The following is a 15,621-nucleotide window of genomic DNA, read 5'->3' on the forward strand; positions in this document are numbered from 1 at the left end:
GTCAAGTCCAGAAGGATTATTCAGGGGTTCAGCTCTAGGGTGGTCTCATGGGAGCCCTAGAAATGTAAGTCCAATCTAGCACCTTCCAGAGAGGTCCTGACTCCCAGGCTCCTCACACCTGTCTACTTTACACCTGCATCCCCAGGGCAGGACACTGTCAACAGTAACTGAGGCCAAGTTCACAGACAGGCATATAGATGGTGATGGGATACTAAGTCTCTTGGCTTCTCTGAGTCTGTTTCCTTACTGGGTGAAAGTAGGTGTCCGATATGATGACCTTTAAGGCCACTCTCAGTACCAACATATAACAGTTACATTTGAAAATGGCGCTACTTTGTCTCATTCTTTGTCACTGACTTCAAAAATAATTTAAATAAATTAAGCAAAGGATCACAATAACACATCCTTCCCTGAGATTTAAACTAAAGTCATTTGCTTAATATGCTCAACAATGGGGATGCCTGGGTAGCTCAGCAGTTAAGCATCTGCTTTTGGCTCAGTGCGTGATCCTGGAGTCCCCGGATCGAGTCCCACATCGGGCTTCCTGCATGGAGTCTGCATCTCCCTCCGTCTGTGTCTCTGCCTCTCTGGGTCTCTCATGAAAAATAAAATATTAAAAAAAAAACAAAATATGCTCAACAATGTGGCTCTTTACAAACACCAAACTCATCACTGGTGTTCAACTCACAGATGAAGATGAAATATTAAGACACAGTCATGCGAAACATTGTATAAAATGATGTGTAATTATAATGCCTAAAGAAGAACTAGAAAGGCTCAAATAAAAAGAAAATAAAATCCAAGTCACTGAAAATATCAACTACTGAGTCTATGTAAAAAAAAGTTTGGGCCTTCAGCTCAAAAAAAAAAAAAAGACATTTTTGTTTTAAATTTTAGTACAAATATGTAGGATTAGAAACTTCTTCATACCCTCAGTTGTTTGATTAATAAGAATGTAAGATCCACTATAATTTTAAAGCACTATTTGATATTTCTTTTCCAAATTAATACATTTTTGTAGAAACAGCAAAAGTTTCTTAATCAGGCCTAAATTCATAGTTTTCTGGGATTATTTGATTTTGTAAGACACTGAATATATACACCTCAATAACTTCTGAAATTAAAAACTGTATAGATAGCTTGACTATACAAAATCATTGTATTAGTAAACTTGATAGTTTATAAAATTCTTTTTTTAAGAAAAGATTTTATTTATTTATTCATGAGAGACACACAAAGAGAGAGAGGCAGAGACATAGGCAGAGGGAAAAGCAGGCTCCATGCAGGAGCCTGACATGGGACTCGATCCTGGGTCTCCAGGATCAAGCCCTGGGTGGAAGGCAGCGCTAAACCGCTGAGCCACCCGGGCTGCCCAGTTTATAAAATTCTTATATAATTTAGGGACTCATGGTTGCTTTGGTATTTCACAGATTGGTAAGTAAAGTGATCAACTCATTTTGAAAGTTACTAAGAGTGCCTGGGTGGCTCAGTTGGCTAAGTGTCGGACTCTTGATTTTGGCTCAGGCATGACCTCACCCATGAGGTCCCACCATGCTCGCCTTTCAAGATCCTAAGATACAGCCCTGGGCAGCTTGGTGCTGGGTGTGGAGCCTGCTTGAGATTCTCTCTCTGCCCCTCCCGTCTTGCGTGTGTGTGTGTGTGTGTGCGCGCACGCGCGCACACACACACACACACACACACATGCTCTCTCAAAAAAAATCTTTCAAAAGTTACTGTATCTCTTTCATGAATCTAAAATATTGATATATTGATTAGCGGAAGTGAAATAAATTACTTAAATCATCTACTGTGTAGCAAAAAGAGTAATATTTTTGGTTTGATAGTAAAGAACAGGATTTATTCCTTTCTGTAGCCTACAATGCTTAATAGTATCTGACACATACAAGAGGCTCAAATAACAGATTTGCTGAGTAACAGAATGAATAATGATCCGAGCACATGAGTATGCAAGGTAACATCTCTGAAATTGTTAAGATGTGGTAGCCCAAAAACAGTCTCCAAGTGTGAGGGGGATGGAGGGGCGATGGGTGGGTGGAATTAATTCATTAGCGTTTTGTTTATACGTTTATTGTTAAATCTACTCATTAGCATCTGAATAATGCTTTCAATATACAGGGACTGTAGGGGGGTGGCAGAGGAAAAATTATAAATACACACAGAACTATTACTGTCAAGTTCCCAAATATGTCTAAATTTCATGTATCTTTATTTCTATTTTGCTATTTCAGTAACAGCAGGCTATGGTTAATATTTTAAAATTTGGGACCTCAAGAGAAGCCGGCTCCTTTACAATAGGGACCTAAACAGAACTCTGGCCCCACTCAGTTTATTATTTTGTTTTTCCTGGCTGGGATAGTTACATGTTGTTTCACAGATTTTAAAACTCATATACTTATGTTTCTTTACGTGCACAATTTGACATCTAGACAGAGTCTCGAATATTCAACTTCACTGAGACTAGCAAGTAAGAATCATAATCCAAAGGAAGTGTTCTGCAATGAAACTGCTTTTAGACAATCTGGCAGATGGTAGTTTTTCATTACATTGAAACTTTTCCTAGGGGAAAACACACCAATTTACTGGGGAAAAAAAGGTAAGTGGTCACACAGAATTAGCTGTGCATCTCTGTCCTGGCCTCCAATGCCTCTGCAAAGCCAAGCAGGCCAGCCACGAACATTTGCATATGTTAAAAACTGCCAACTGCATTATGCCTACACTGGGCCAAAGAAGGATCATATAATCATGCAACTGAATAAGATACCACCACGTAATCCACGTATTGATGGATGTAGATCTTCTGTAGAAAGCAGTGTGAATTTATATTCCTGAAATGGCCTTTGATCTGTAAGCCCTGAGATCTACATGTCACACACCAATATTCCTGACAGTTCCCTGTACCACCTCTTTCTAGCTACACCTCTCCTAGTCTGTCCATTACCACAGAATAATGGAAAAGGAATACTTACTATTCCCCAATTCCAGTCTTTATTATAAAAAAATAATAGTAAAATGAAGGTCTGATTAAGATTCAGTCATTCACACCTCAAGTAGAGCTAGTTAATTAATAACCCAGGACTGAATGCAGGCCACGGATTTTTCCGTTATTTTCTCTTTGTATCAACACTGGGGAAGATAAAAAGAATGAACATAATGTACTTCATTTTTCTCAAAAATGTACACACAATAAAGACACAAAACAAATGCTGCTCTTATATGCGTGGGTGCAGCTTCAGTAAAAGGAAAAATATACGACAGTTCTGTTCTTTTTTTACCTAAAATGTGTCTCAATTGGTCCCTATAAACACATGATGCTTATGAACAAGAGATTCAAAGATATTGTCAAATAATCTGTTAACAACAAAAGGACGAGATATTAATTTGGAACCTAAATATTTTTTTTTTCCAAAATGGCTTCCCTGGCAATTTCACATCCAAAGACTGAGAGACAAAGCAGCAACCGGTTTCATTCTGAAGCCAAGACCTTTGTAGTATATTCCACCATAGTTTCACATATGGCTAACCAGCAACCCCAACTGTACAGTGTGGGGAGGGGGGGTGACAGATCTGCTTGCTTTTCACGAGAGAGCCAAAGTGTGATTGTGGCCATTTGCCTTGCAGAAGAGTCTAAGAAAAGAAGCACAAGTTACTCTACATGCCAGTAAGGATTTCCAGCTTTAACCAGTGCACATGCTTCAGCCTGGCAGATAGGAGTTGAAAAGGACACAGCTTTGTACGCAGCCGCCAGCTGAACTTGGTGGCAGGCTATTAAAAAAAAAAAAAAAGGGCACAAATTATACATGGAAGGATGTGGGGGAGGGGTGGAGGAAAATGCAATGAGCTAATGTTCCTACTTGGCATCTGCCTTTTGACTCAAAGAAAGAGATGGCTCTTTTCCAGAATTTTTCTATTATTGTGGTATCAGCTGCCTCTTGGACTCGCTTATAAAAGTGGAGACTGCCAACAGAACAAGACAAGATTTCTGTTGAGGGTAGTAAATGTGCACGCTCCTTGAAATAATAGGGATTTCGATATTTCTACTAGAAAGGCTACTCTGGTCTTACTATTCCTGGCATGAGCTTCAGGATTTGTATGGCCAGGTACTGGTGAGGACCATGACAACAGCAAATTCTGAACTTAAAAATGTGCTACCTTGGTTCTTTAATTTACCCCTCCAATATATTTAACTAAAGAACAGTTTGAAACTAATTGGTGCTGGATGTTTCTTGCTGGACTGGCATGCTACCAAATGAATTTCTATTAGTTGGCACTTTCAAATCTCAGTATTACTCTACTACACTAACTTCTTACTCTGGAAATCAAAGAGAAGAAATTAAGTACTTATCCAACCTTAAATAAAAAAAAAAAAGGATTACAGATTCTACCTTCTTCATGGAGGAAATATCTTTATTTAAACAACAACAAAAAGGTAGTAAATAAATGTACTAAGAATGATAGATTCAAACCCTGATGAAGAACAAGGAATGCTTCCAGCTTCCCTTTGGGGTATAGAAAGCTATCTTATAACAAACATAATGTGAGGCAATCTACAAATTAGTAACTTTTTCTGAACTCATCACACGGCTGAGGCAGTAGGGCACCTAACTCAACACAGGTCTACAAAGGCACTGGAGCACTTGCTTACCTAGGTCAGACTCCACTGGCAACTAATAAAAAGAATTTAGCCAAAACCATGAATAAACTGCTAAAGGCTGAGTGTGAGCTAGCAAGAGAACACAGGATGTATTCACAGAACATATAACACAAAGCATACTGGGTGCTAAAATATAAAAAACTCACACCCACTTTTAGGTTCTTCTCAGAACCTCCAGTGGGCCTCCCAAAACAGACAGGTGAGAGTGCCCCAAAAGTACCCTTTGTCATTCCTGGTTCAGTCCTGGGAGAAAGAACAGCAACCCTGGCAGGAAAGGTTTTTATAAAATAGGCTGCATAGACCCTTCTTCTCTGTCCCTATGGAACAAAAGCCATCTAGTGCCTGGAAGAAAGGCAAAAACCACTGTTTCCCTAATGGAAATGGTGAAAGCCAGGGCAGCTTAGGAAAGGGGGAGGGGAAATCAACACCAACCTCTAAATGTGGGGGAGGGCCAGAAACACTCAGAGGGCCACACCTCCAAGCCGAGGCACACAATCACTGAGATCAAGGCCTAGCCAATGTGTACCCCACTTGCCTCCTACCCCTAGACTGCAAAACAGAGAGTAAGAAGCAGCGGCAGTGTACCCCTGGGAGAGAGTCATGAGAGCGGATGGGGAGCCTACCCAAGCCACTGCACAGAGGAAGGGCTGAGATCCAAGGTCAAGCAAACACTGAGAAAACCTCACCAGCCCCCACCCTAAAAAACAAGGTAACACTAGAGGAACCTGAAGTGCCTGGTGTACAGAGGGTAACCACAGCAACAATGTGCATTTGGGATTACTGGGAGCAATTTGTTTAATTCAAAATGCAGTATGCAATAGAACAAGTAGATAATCAGAAGGGAATGGAAGACCCGGGGAATGCTAGACTAAGTTAATCTAATTAACATTTATGGAATATTCCACCCAACCAGAGCAGAATACACATCTGTTTCAGGGGCACATGGTGTTTTCACCAGGGTGGACCATAAAATGGCACAACCAAGTGGAACTTATCCTGGGAAAGCAAACCTTCCTCAATTTTGAAAAGCAAAATAATTTAGTATGTCAACAGACTAAAGAAGAAAAAAATATATAATAATCTCAACAAATAGATTCTTTTTTTAAAATTACTCTTTACAATAGCCTACCTCCCCCTCCAAAAAAACATACTTAGGTATAACTCTAAGATATTATATGGAAGATCTGTATGCTCAAAAATTTTTGTGATATGAAAATCTGATTACAATATAACATTGAATGAGAGCAAGAAAGGTACAGGATAGTATGTATATATGGTCAGAATTTTATAAAATAAAATTCAAACCAAGTATTTTTTCTATAGGGATAAAAAGGCCACAAAATATTAAATATTTACAACAGTGTGTCTTTAGTTCCTTATTCTTAATAAGGCAATCACCAAGTGTTTTAAAGGAAATAAAACTGAAATTAATATGAACAATGTGTAAAGCTAATTCCTTTGCTGCCACCTGTTACTGTATAATGCACTGCAAGAAGTCTTCTTAGGTCAGTTTTCTTGGAAATAGTTCCATATGCTCTTAAAATCATTTGCTGAAAAGAAAGTTCTGTGGTCAAAGAAGTTTAGAAAACATTAATGTAATAAATTGGTTTCCTAATTGTAAAACTCATTAGAATCATCAGTATACCAGCGTCATTCTGGATCTTTAATGGGGTATAGTTTGCTATATGTTTATAGTTCTGTGGTGTTTTCCAAATTTATTTGAGTGCAGTACTTGTAGAGGGGTAGTAAGAGAGACAGGACAGGGTTGTTTTGGCTGACCTTCCAAAGTAGGTTGCAGACATCACATTATTTTGCTTCTAAATACTTCAGTGTGTATCTCCCAAGAATAAGAGTCATTCTGTTGCTTATCCACAATACTGTTAACACATCCATGAAAGTCAGATTACTTCCCTAACAACTTCTAATCTCTAGTCCAAATACAAAATTCCAGTTTTATTTAAAAAAATGCTTTTATAGTTAGTTTTTCAAGGTTCTCATGTTATGTTTGTTATTTCCTTTGAATGCAAAACCACACACTGTTTGTTTGTTTTTTTCTTTTTGATGCGGATTTTTTTTTCTTCCAGGAGACCAGTCTCAATGAATTGTAGAAATCCCATGTTTTGTCTGATTATTTCTCCATGGTGTTACTCACTTTGTTCCTCTATCCCAGGTTATTTCCAGTATATTGACACAACAGAAGACTCAGAGTCAGGTAAAACACTTTTAGCAAGAATATGTCATAACAAGAACATGATGCTGTGCTCCTCATCCCACATCATATCAGGAGACACACAATAGGCCACCTCACTAGTAATACTGCTGAGCTTGATCACAGCATTCAGGTGCTAACTGCCAAATCTCTCCATTGCAAAGGTATACCTTTCTCTTTGTTACTAGCATTTCTGCCACGAGGTGATACTTTATCACTTTATCACTGTCCTGTCTCTCAATAACCTTCTAAGTGACATATATATATATATATTTTTTACCCCTGGATGGTATTTGCAGGACCACCAATTATTTCATTGTGTTCCTAATTAATTTTTATTTACCTCTTTAAAATTTCTTTATAGGAAAACTCAGTCTTTGTGATGTACAGGTATGGGAGTTCTGCCAAATACAGAGTTTTGTATCCACCACAATAATTGAGATACACAATAGTTACGTTACTTCAAAAAATTCCCTCTCACTGTCCCTTTGGGGTCCTAAATGAAGTTTGATACAAAGTCCATTCTCAGTAGCTTTGCTCCAACCTCATTTGTCCCATAGTATTTTTTATCTCACCTAGTAGTGATTAAACTCCTATGTGCATAAGAGTAAAACCATTAAAATTTATTTTAATATAGGCTCTGGGGCCCTACCCCCAAAATTTGGGATTCCAAGGCTAAGGCATGCTGCTTATGATTGTGATTCTAGTAAACCTTAAGTATATGCCACATGATGATTATGAGCATGGCCTTAATTCTCTACCTTTCCTTCTATCCATATTCTTTGCAATGCAATTTTGCAGCTCCTGCCATGAAGAGGTGGAGTCTGTTTCTGAATCCCATGAGTCTGGGCAGTGACTTGTTTCAGCAAACAAATACAGTGGAATTGATTGTATACCTACACAAGCCTTGCTTGTTTTGACTCTTCTGGAATCCTTGGGCTGAGGCCTAGCAGATGAGCCAGGGCTAGCCTGCTACATGAGGAGGGGCGTGAGGCCTCATCTCCACCATCACCTCAGATGACAGTCAGTCAGGCAGGTAAATGGATCATCCTGGAGCAGCCAGCTCCACGCAACCCACTGCAGACACCTCAGCATACCGGCTAGGCAAGATCTTGTAAACTTTGCCAGCTGACCCATGTATATATATATATATATGCCATGGCAGAGCGATCTGTTACATAGTAGTAGATGACTTTTACACTACAATTCTGATACTCTTTACCCAAGGACTACTGACTTACCTGTTCTCCGTTCCCCCGCTACCCTGGCTCCCACCACCTTCCTCAATTAGGCTTTTATATCTTGTTCAGACTATGGCTGTCATTCTACCTCCATGCACACTACTGCTATTGACTGTATTCTTTAAAGTCAGAAGTTAAGTTGTCATAATGGATGCATTCCTATCATCTAGCATAATGACTGGTGCCCCCCACAGGTGCTCAGTCCTGGTTTGTGGAATGACAGTTGCCAGATTCATAGAGCATAGCTCTGATCATGTCGCTACTGTATGCAGGACTCTACTGGCACTTACACCACATACCAGGTCCACTTTCCACTTGGTTTACTTAATTCTAGGACCTCTGTGACCAGGCTGCAGCCTCGCTCCCCACTCTTCTTCCCTTTCTTCTCTCAAGGCTTGGATAAAAAGTGAGGGCTAGCTGACCATGCCTTTCCTTCCCTGTCTGTATGATACTGACTCCTGCCTGGAAGGCCGGCCCACAATCCATAAACTCGACACATTCCTGAAGGTCCAAGTCCTCTGTGAGAGTCTAGTAGGTGTAGTTAAGAAAGAGCTCACCCGTTCTCCTTGCCTCTAGCACTTAGCCTGAGCACTATCCCCTGAGCACCTGATACTGTGGTTACCTGTTCACTGTGGCATCTGGCAGGCATCTCCTCTGAGACTGTGAACTTTGAATACCTCTCTGTATTCTCTACCTAACACAGTCCATGCAACATAGTAAGACCTTTGTAAATGCTTACTGAACAAATGAATAGGTGGTTTTTAGTCACTAAAATGATAATAACAGTGGTAAGCCAAACCCGTGACAAAGATGGCAAGATACACAGTGGTTTTCATATGTCAGTCTGTAAAAGACTCTTCTGGAAGGCCTGTTGAAAGTACAAATTCCAAGGCTCTGCCCCCAGAGAGGTTGCTTCAGTAGGTCTGGAGTAGAACCCTAAGTTTAAATTCTTATCAAGCTGTCCATGTGATTTTGGGGGAGGTTTGTGGGAAATACTTTTACATAGAGTGACACACAGCCTACTTTGTAGATATGAATTCCAAAGTAAACTCCTTTTCTCATGCACCTAAGAATTTTTTTTTTAAGTTTCCCCACAGAAATGCCAAGGCACTGAGGAGTGTGGTGGGCCTATAAAAAGAACGACTTTAACAATACATACATAGTCTGGCACCTTATTCGCTTAGGTTGCTGGGAATATGGCATCACACCCCATTCTTTGTAATCACAATCTGCACACATTTTTTTCATCTACATATCCTTTTTATAAACTATTTAAAGTTTAATTTGCTACAAATAGTCCTTTTTGAGACCATCTCACCATGTGAGGTATGCTTTAGAAGTGAAGGGTGCAGAATTCCTACCTCGGTCCCAGAGGCTGGCTCTTAATGCTCTCTCCAGCTGTTCCCCCTCACTGAGTCCTGCTGTGTAAGCATTATAGTTCATGGGTGCCTCTTCAGGGTAACCTGGCCTGCCATATGGGTAATAATCCTGGTATCCGGAGTAGCCTACAGGCACAAGGAAAAAGTTACAGAACATGGCCATGTACTGTTCTTTCCATTCTTCCCATCTGTAAGCAAAGACAATAAAATGATTTAGGTCATCACTCTGAGTACAGTAATAAGTTCCAAGAAAGAAAAGATGATAAAGGGAGAATTCCTCCATGAGCATGGGCAATGATACTCTTATTAGTGTTGTACATGCCCACAGTGCCCAATGTGGGACTGCACATGCTCTCGCATGTCCTTATGTGCTATAAAGGAAGAAGATATTAATTTAGAAGGTCTGAGTGGTAGTGGAGAGGGGCTGGTATGACCTGTTTTCATCTGGAGTGGGCTCTTGCAGTTTAGAGCTCCGCAATACTTGGGAGTATTTTCTGTGGAGTCCTGACGAGAATCAAGGGCACAGTTGAAATGATAGTTGATAAAGCCTTTCTGTCGAGTGGCTCCATACAATGAGCGACAGACTAACATTTAATGCAGGGACCACAGGATTTCTGTGCTGGATATGATATTTTGGACAGTAAGTAACTTCATAGACATATACAAGGCGATGTCTCTATACTTATAATTTTATGTCAAAAACATAGTTTCTATTAAAAGCACTTTCAAGTAATTGGTTGCTAGACAGAATGAGAGAAGAAACAACCTGCTCATTAAATAACGCTTTAAGTATCAGACTTAACATATTCCATTAATGAAGGTCAATCACAGAGCAGAGTTCGCTTTTGCAAGGTGCTTCCATCCATCTTTTTAAGTTGGTTTGAGTTTACTCCTTACATTTTCTTTAATTGCTCATTTTGATGTAATTTGTTTGGAAGAGAATTTTCCCCCCAAAGAATACCAATCTAATTCTGGTGTAATGAGAAGGAAGACAAGAGTCTGTTTAACTATATCCCTTCTTTCCTCTCATTAACATACCCTTTGGGGATGAGTTTTCAAATGTTTAATTAATGCGCTTTTTGTTGTTGATGAACATTCCTATCCTTTACTTTGAGTCCTGTCTCACAGGTCTTCATATCACCCAACATGGTATATAACCTGAGTTCAAATTTCTTATTGCTTCAGGGAAAAAAAATACACAATCAAGCCAAAAAGAGGAATACTGTAGGGCAGAATCTGGTTAATTAACATTTCATATTCAGAATATTTGCTAATTGATCCTAAGGCTACTTTTTTTTTTTTTTTGGACAGGAAGTAGGATTTATTGGTGGGCATAAATAGGGAGTTGGCAGTGCCAGGGTTCTCACAAGTGCAGAGCTCTCCATTTGTCCAAGGGGCCACTATCAGGGATGTATCTGACCCCACTGACATCTGGGATGAGCTTCCTTTCAGCCACCTTGTCTTCAAATTCATCCACATTAAACTTAGTAAAGCCCCCCTCCCCCACCGTCTTGGAGATGTGATCTTCTGGTGGCCAGGGAATTTGAATTTGGCCCTGTATAGGGCCTCAATCACATGCTCCTTGTTTTGCAGCTTGGTATAGATGGACATGATGACTTGGCCAATGGGACTCTGGCTACTGTGCCCTGAGGCTTCTCAAAGGCACCCCGCATACCTGTCTGCAGCCTAGATTGGAGTTAGCATGAGGTAAGACCTCAAAGTCCACTGGAAAGGGCTGTCTCCAAGGACCCTTAGGGCAACCTGTATAGACAATAAGCTGCATACACTGCCAAGGAGGCTACTGTTTGCAGCGATGGCACATCAGGGGTCCCGAGGCTATTTTAAAATTTACTTTTGTGCCGGTTAAAAATAAAATACAATATTAAAAAGGGAAGCAATTCATTTCCCATAAGAATTTTCAGGCACTCCCAAAGTCTTTATTTTCATATAAACAATGAAATGAAAATAAAACATACTGATCTAGTTTGGGCTGATAATCTAACATAATTATACACATTTACACAAATATTTGTCATGTTACATGTGTCTATTGGTTATGTTTTTATAGCAGGTTGAATAAGACATAATGGACATGCTATATATTTCACCAATTTAAAGTATACAACTCAATGGCTTTTAGTACATATTCAGAGATTTGTGCCACCACCACCACAGTCAATTTTAGAACATTTTCATCACCCTCAAAAACAAACCTGTGCCCTTTAGCTATCATCTTCTACCCCTCCCTAAGGAACCAGAATCTACTTTCTGGCTCTATAGTTATGTCTATTCTGGACAATTATATAAATAGAATCATACAACATGTGGTGTTTTGTGTCTGGTTTGTTTCCTTTAGCACAGCATTTTCATGGTTCATCTATGTTGTAGCATGAATCAGTACTTCATTCCCTTTTGCAACCAAATAATATTCCATTGCATGATTCTATCACATCCATCAACTGATAGACATTTGGGTTATTTCCACCTTTTGACACTTGTGAATTATACTCCTATAAACATTCATGGACAAGTTTTTATACAGAAATATGTTTTCATTTCTCTTGTGTACATACCTAAGAGTGGGATTCCTGGGTCATAAGAACTTCTATGTTTAACCATTTGGAACTGCCAGGATGTTTTCCAAAGCTGCATTATTTTACATTTTATGGGTTCAGATTTCTCCATATATTCACCAAGGCTTGTTACTACCTATCTTTGCAATTATAGCCAGCCCAGTAGGTTTAAGTGGTATCCCATTATGGTTTAAATGATTAATGATATTGAGCATCTTTTCATGTGCTTGTTGGTCACTTGTACATTGTCTTTGGACAGTGATCTATTCAGAGTCCTTGCCCATTCTTAATGATTATTACAACACTCTTCTTTGTAATATTTTACAAGATGTCCTTCAAAGTTACAAAGCGAATGATTAACAAAGTTAATAAACATTAAATAAAATTGTTCTGGATTTGGGGGGCTGATTCTGACAAGCCTTGCTCCTAGAGTAGTAAAAAATTAGAGGGAATTTACTAAATATGTCCAAGAACCCAACTTCCACATTCTCTCTCCTGTTTCCTGTATCACAAAATTAACATCTTCATATTTAAAACAGAGGAAGGAAAAAAAATAAAATAGGGGAAGGATATAAGTAAATTTCCCAAATCCTCACAGGAGTGTAGGACTGAAGTTAGATCTGGATTCAAATTTAAAAAAGGACCTCCGGGGGCACCTGGCTGGCTCAGTGGTTGAGCATCTGCCTTTGGCTCAGGCATGATCCTGGGTCCTGGGATCGAGTCCCCCCATCAGGCTCCCTTCAGGGAACCTGCTTCTCCCTCTGCCTATGTCTCTGACTCTATCATGAATAAATAAATAAAATCTTTTTTTTTTTTAAAAAAAGGATACACTTCTTTAAATTGGTCTCTCCCCAGCAGACCCGCAAAAAAATTTAGCTCCCACTGCTATGTTAGGGACCACCCACCAGCAAATCTTATATCCTGAGCATAAAGAAGACTATGGCACTGCTACAAACATTGTTTTCTAGATTTCTCACCAAAACAACAATAAAAACCTTTTATTAAGGGCAAATGGTTAAAATACCATCAATATGTCTACTTCACAAAGAACAAAAGAAAGGGGCAACGATTCCAAAACATAATAGAATACTTATGGATAAGTTGCTGAATACCATGGTATGCTTCCACAATCCCTCAACAGATAGACTGCCCAATTCCCTAAGAGTGCCAATTATTTTATTGCAACACAAAAAAAGCACATTGGGCGCTTTCCCATATGGCTCATTACCGCTTTCAAACCCCTGTGGAAAGTCATTCTGTTATACAAGTTCTAAGTGGCACTTCTACCTATCTATCCTCGAAAATGTCCAGCTAATTCAAAACCCAAAATAACCCCAAAGCTCTGAATACCCATCTGTACAGATATCAGAAATACCCCATACATCTATAGAGTTTCAACTGCCAGGTAAATTTGCTACAATTTGAGGCAATATTTTCTTGACATAGAGAAACATTTTTTCTTCATGTTGTTTCTTATTTAAAAACCAACCCAGCACCGCCTTAATGAAATAAAGTCTACAACTCTAAACATCTGAATATTATAAAATCTAATTTGGTACTTGTCAGACAAAACATGAGGAGAGAAAGGGAAAGCTTCAGTGTGTTAAGTCAAAAAGACTAGTGCGGTTGAAGGTTCTATCTCATCAGTCATAAATCATCAAGAAGACCAAAACTCCTATCAATATCTATTACAATGAGAACAGGTCTCCCTAGGACAAAAAATTTTCTTCAGCTGTTCTGCTGGCCCAATCAGATATTTTTAAATCTTCATAATAAACATGGCTGGAAAAACCCAACAATCAAACACTTAAGATAAATAAGTTTAAATTATATCCTGTGACGAATAGCAGTCTAATACTCTTTTGTAGCTATATCCTTTGGCTCTGTAGTAAAAGGAATTCTGGTTATCATTATTCTATTAACTACTCCATCTGTTCCTTATACACATACCAGGATTTCATGGCAAAAGAGATCAAGAAACACCACCAAGATTAGAAAAATTGGTAACAGCTTTTTAAACATTCATGAGGTTCTTTGACCTATAAAAGACACTTCCAGCTAAGGACGGCCATATTAAGCATAAATCATTACTTGTAAGGGATACATATGCTCTCCTACAAGTTCCCTAGATGACCATTAGCATGGCCACCTGGCCTTATGTAGCTCTGCTTTTGAAGAAATCCAGTCACTTCAGAGGAAGGAATATAAATATGGTAATCTTACAGGGGATAAGAGAGAAAGGTAAAAGGGGCTTTTATTTCGCCCTTTAATTCTGTGGTGTCTGTTAGGCTTATGCTTCTTCCATATGAAGGAGGAAAGGAGAAGGTTTCCCTTTTTACTTTTTTTTTTTTAATAAATGCCAAAAAAAAAAAAAAAGGAAAGAAAAGAAAAGACAATAAGGGGAACTGCCCTATTTTGTAAAGATAAACCAACAGAATGTCCATCTCCTATCCTTGTAATAGAGAAAAAGCAGAGGCTTGGAATCAAGGAGTTGCATTTTTGGTCCCGGTTTTATCACATTTGTATGACGTTAGCCAAATGACTTAACATTTCTAAACTTCAATTCCCCAGCTGTCACAGAAGACATTAGGACTAGGGAATGTACGATAGGTGAAGGCATGTCTGTGCACAGGTATGTTCTTATTCTCTTTGTCCAGAGGAATATTCCTGTTACTTTTGGGGATTTAAAAAAATCAACAGTTGAAAAGCCCTTTATCCTCTGCCAACTTCAGGTGTTAGAGGCTATGCTCCTTGTGAAGTGGAGGGAATAGTCAATAGGAAGTGAGAAACCACAATAGGAGAACCAAAATGGTCTTCCTAAGCCACCTCTTCCTAGTCAGGCAGGCCAATGAAGCTCTTATGCTTAAGTCAGTGTGAGCTCCAGGACCAACGACTAACAGGAATCGATGCTCTTCCAAATGAGTATATTTATCAGCTTAGTAACTAATTAATCATCACACTTCTCTTTAGGTGAGACCACAGATAGAAGCAGATCAGCTGGCATCATTCAACAATGGTTCCTCTCCCACACCAAGACCACGTTTCTAGTATTTTAATCATTCAAATTAGCAGAGGCAAAAGCCTCAAAAGTGAGGTTTTTCTTGGGGTAGCAACAGCATTCACTTCCATGATCCCCAAGTCTAGGTAAACCCCATCACCTAGACCAATGATTTTTGTTCTTGATCTCATTAAAATCACCTGGAAAGCTTTAAGAAAAAAAGTCCAAGTTCCTGTCTCTATCCTCATTCTGATTTAATTGGTCTGGGATGAATTCAAGGCACGGATATATTAAAAACAAAAACAAAAAAACCTCCTCAGGTGATTCATATATATAGCCAGGGTTGATGATCGTGATCCAAGTCTTTATAACTACATCAAAAACAGAGCTTGAATGTAACTCCAATAGTATCACTCCACTGATTAAATCCTTTAGTGGCACTCCAACACATTCTGGATAATCTCAAACAGGCCTTTAATAAAGGCCTGAAAAGCCCTTTCCTCCCACCGCTTTCCTTAACTTCTCCTTACTCATTCAAAACCCTTACCT

General features: G+C 39.1%; 1 protein-coding gene and 1 non-coding gene across 7 annotated transcripts in view; both read right to left on the reverse strand.

The window, feature by feature from the left end:
* The window catches only part of RHBDD1 (rhomboid domain containing 1), a 126,207-nt gene that overhangs the window by 42,777 nt on the left and 67,809 nt on the right, over positions 1-15,621 (reverse strand). For 3 of the 6 annotated variants that reach the window (XM_026006339.2, XM_026006338.2, XM_072719370.1), the window contains exon 6: positions 9,484-9,627. The exons of the other annotated variants lie outside the window; for them this stretch is intronic. In XM_026006339.2, the coding sequence (XP_025862124.2) occupies positions 9,484-9,627 (144 nt within the window). The remainder of the gene's footprint in view (positions 1-9,483; positions 9,628-15,621) is intronic. 6 annotated transcript variants of the gene reach the window in all.
* LOC112925557 (small nucleolar RNA SNORA70) lies at positions 11,235-11,363 on the reverse strand. Its single transcript, XR_003236147.1, has one exon. It is a non-coding gene; the product is annotated as a small nucleolar RNA SNORA70 (small nucleolar RNA).

The sequence above is a fragment of the Vulpes vulpes genome, chromosome 9 (assembly GCF_048418805.1).
Source record: "Vulpes vulpes isolate BD-2025 chromosome 9, VulVul3, whole genome shotgun sequence".
Taxonomy (NCBI): Eukaryota; Metazoa; Chordata; class Mammalia; order Carnivora; family Canidae; genus Vulpes; species Vulpes vulpes.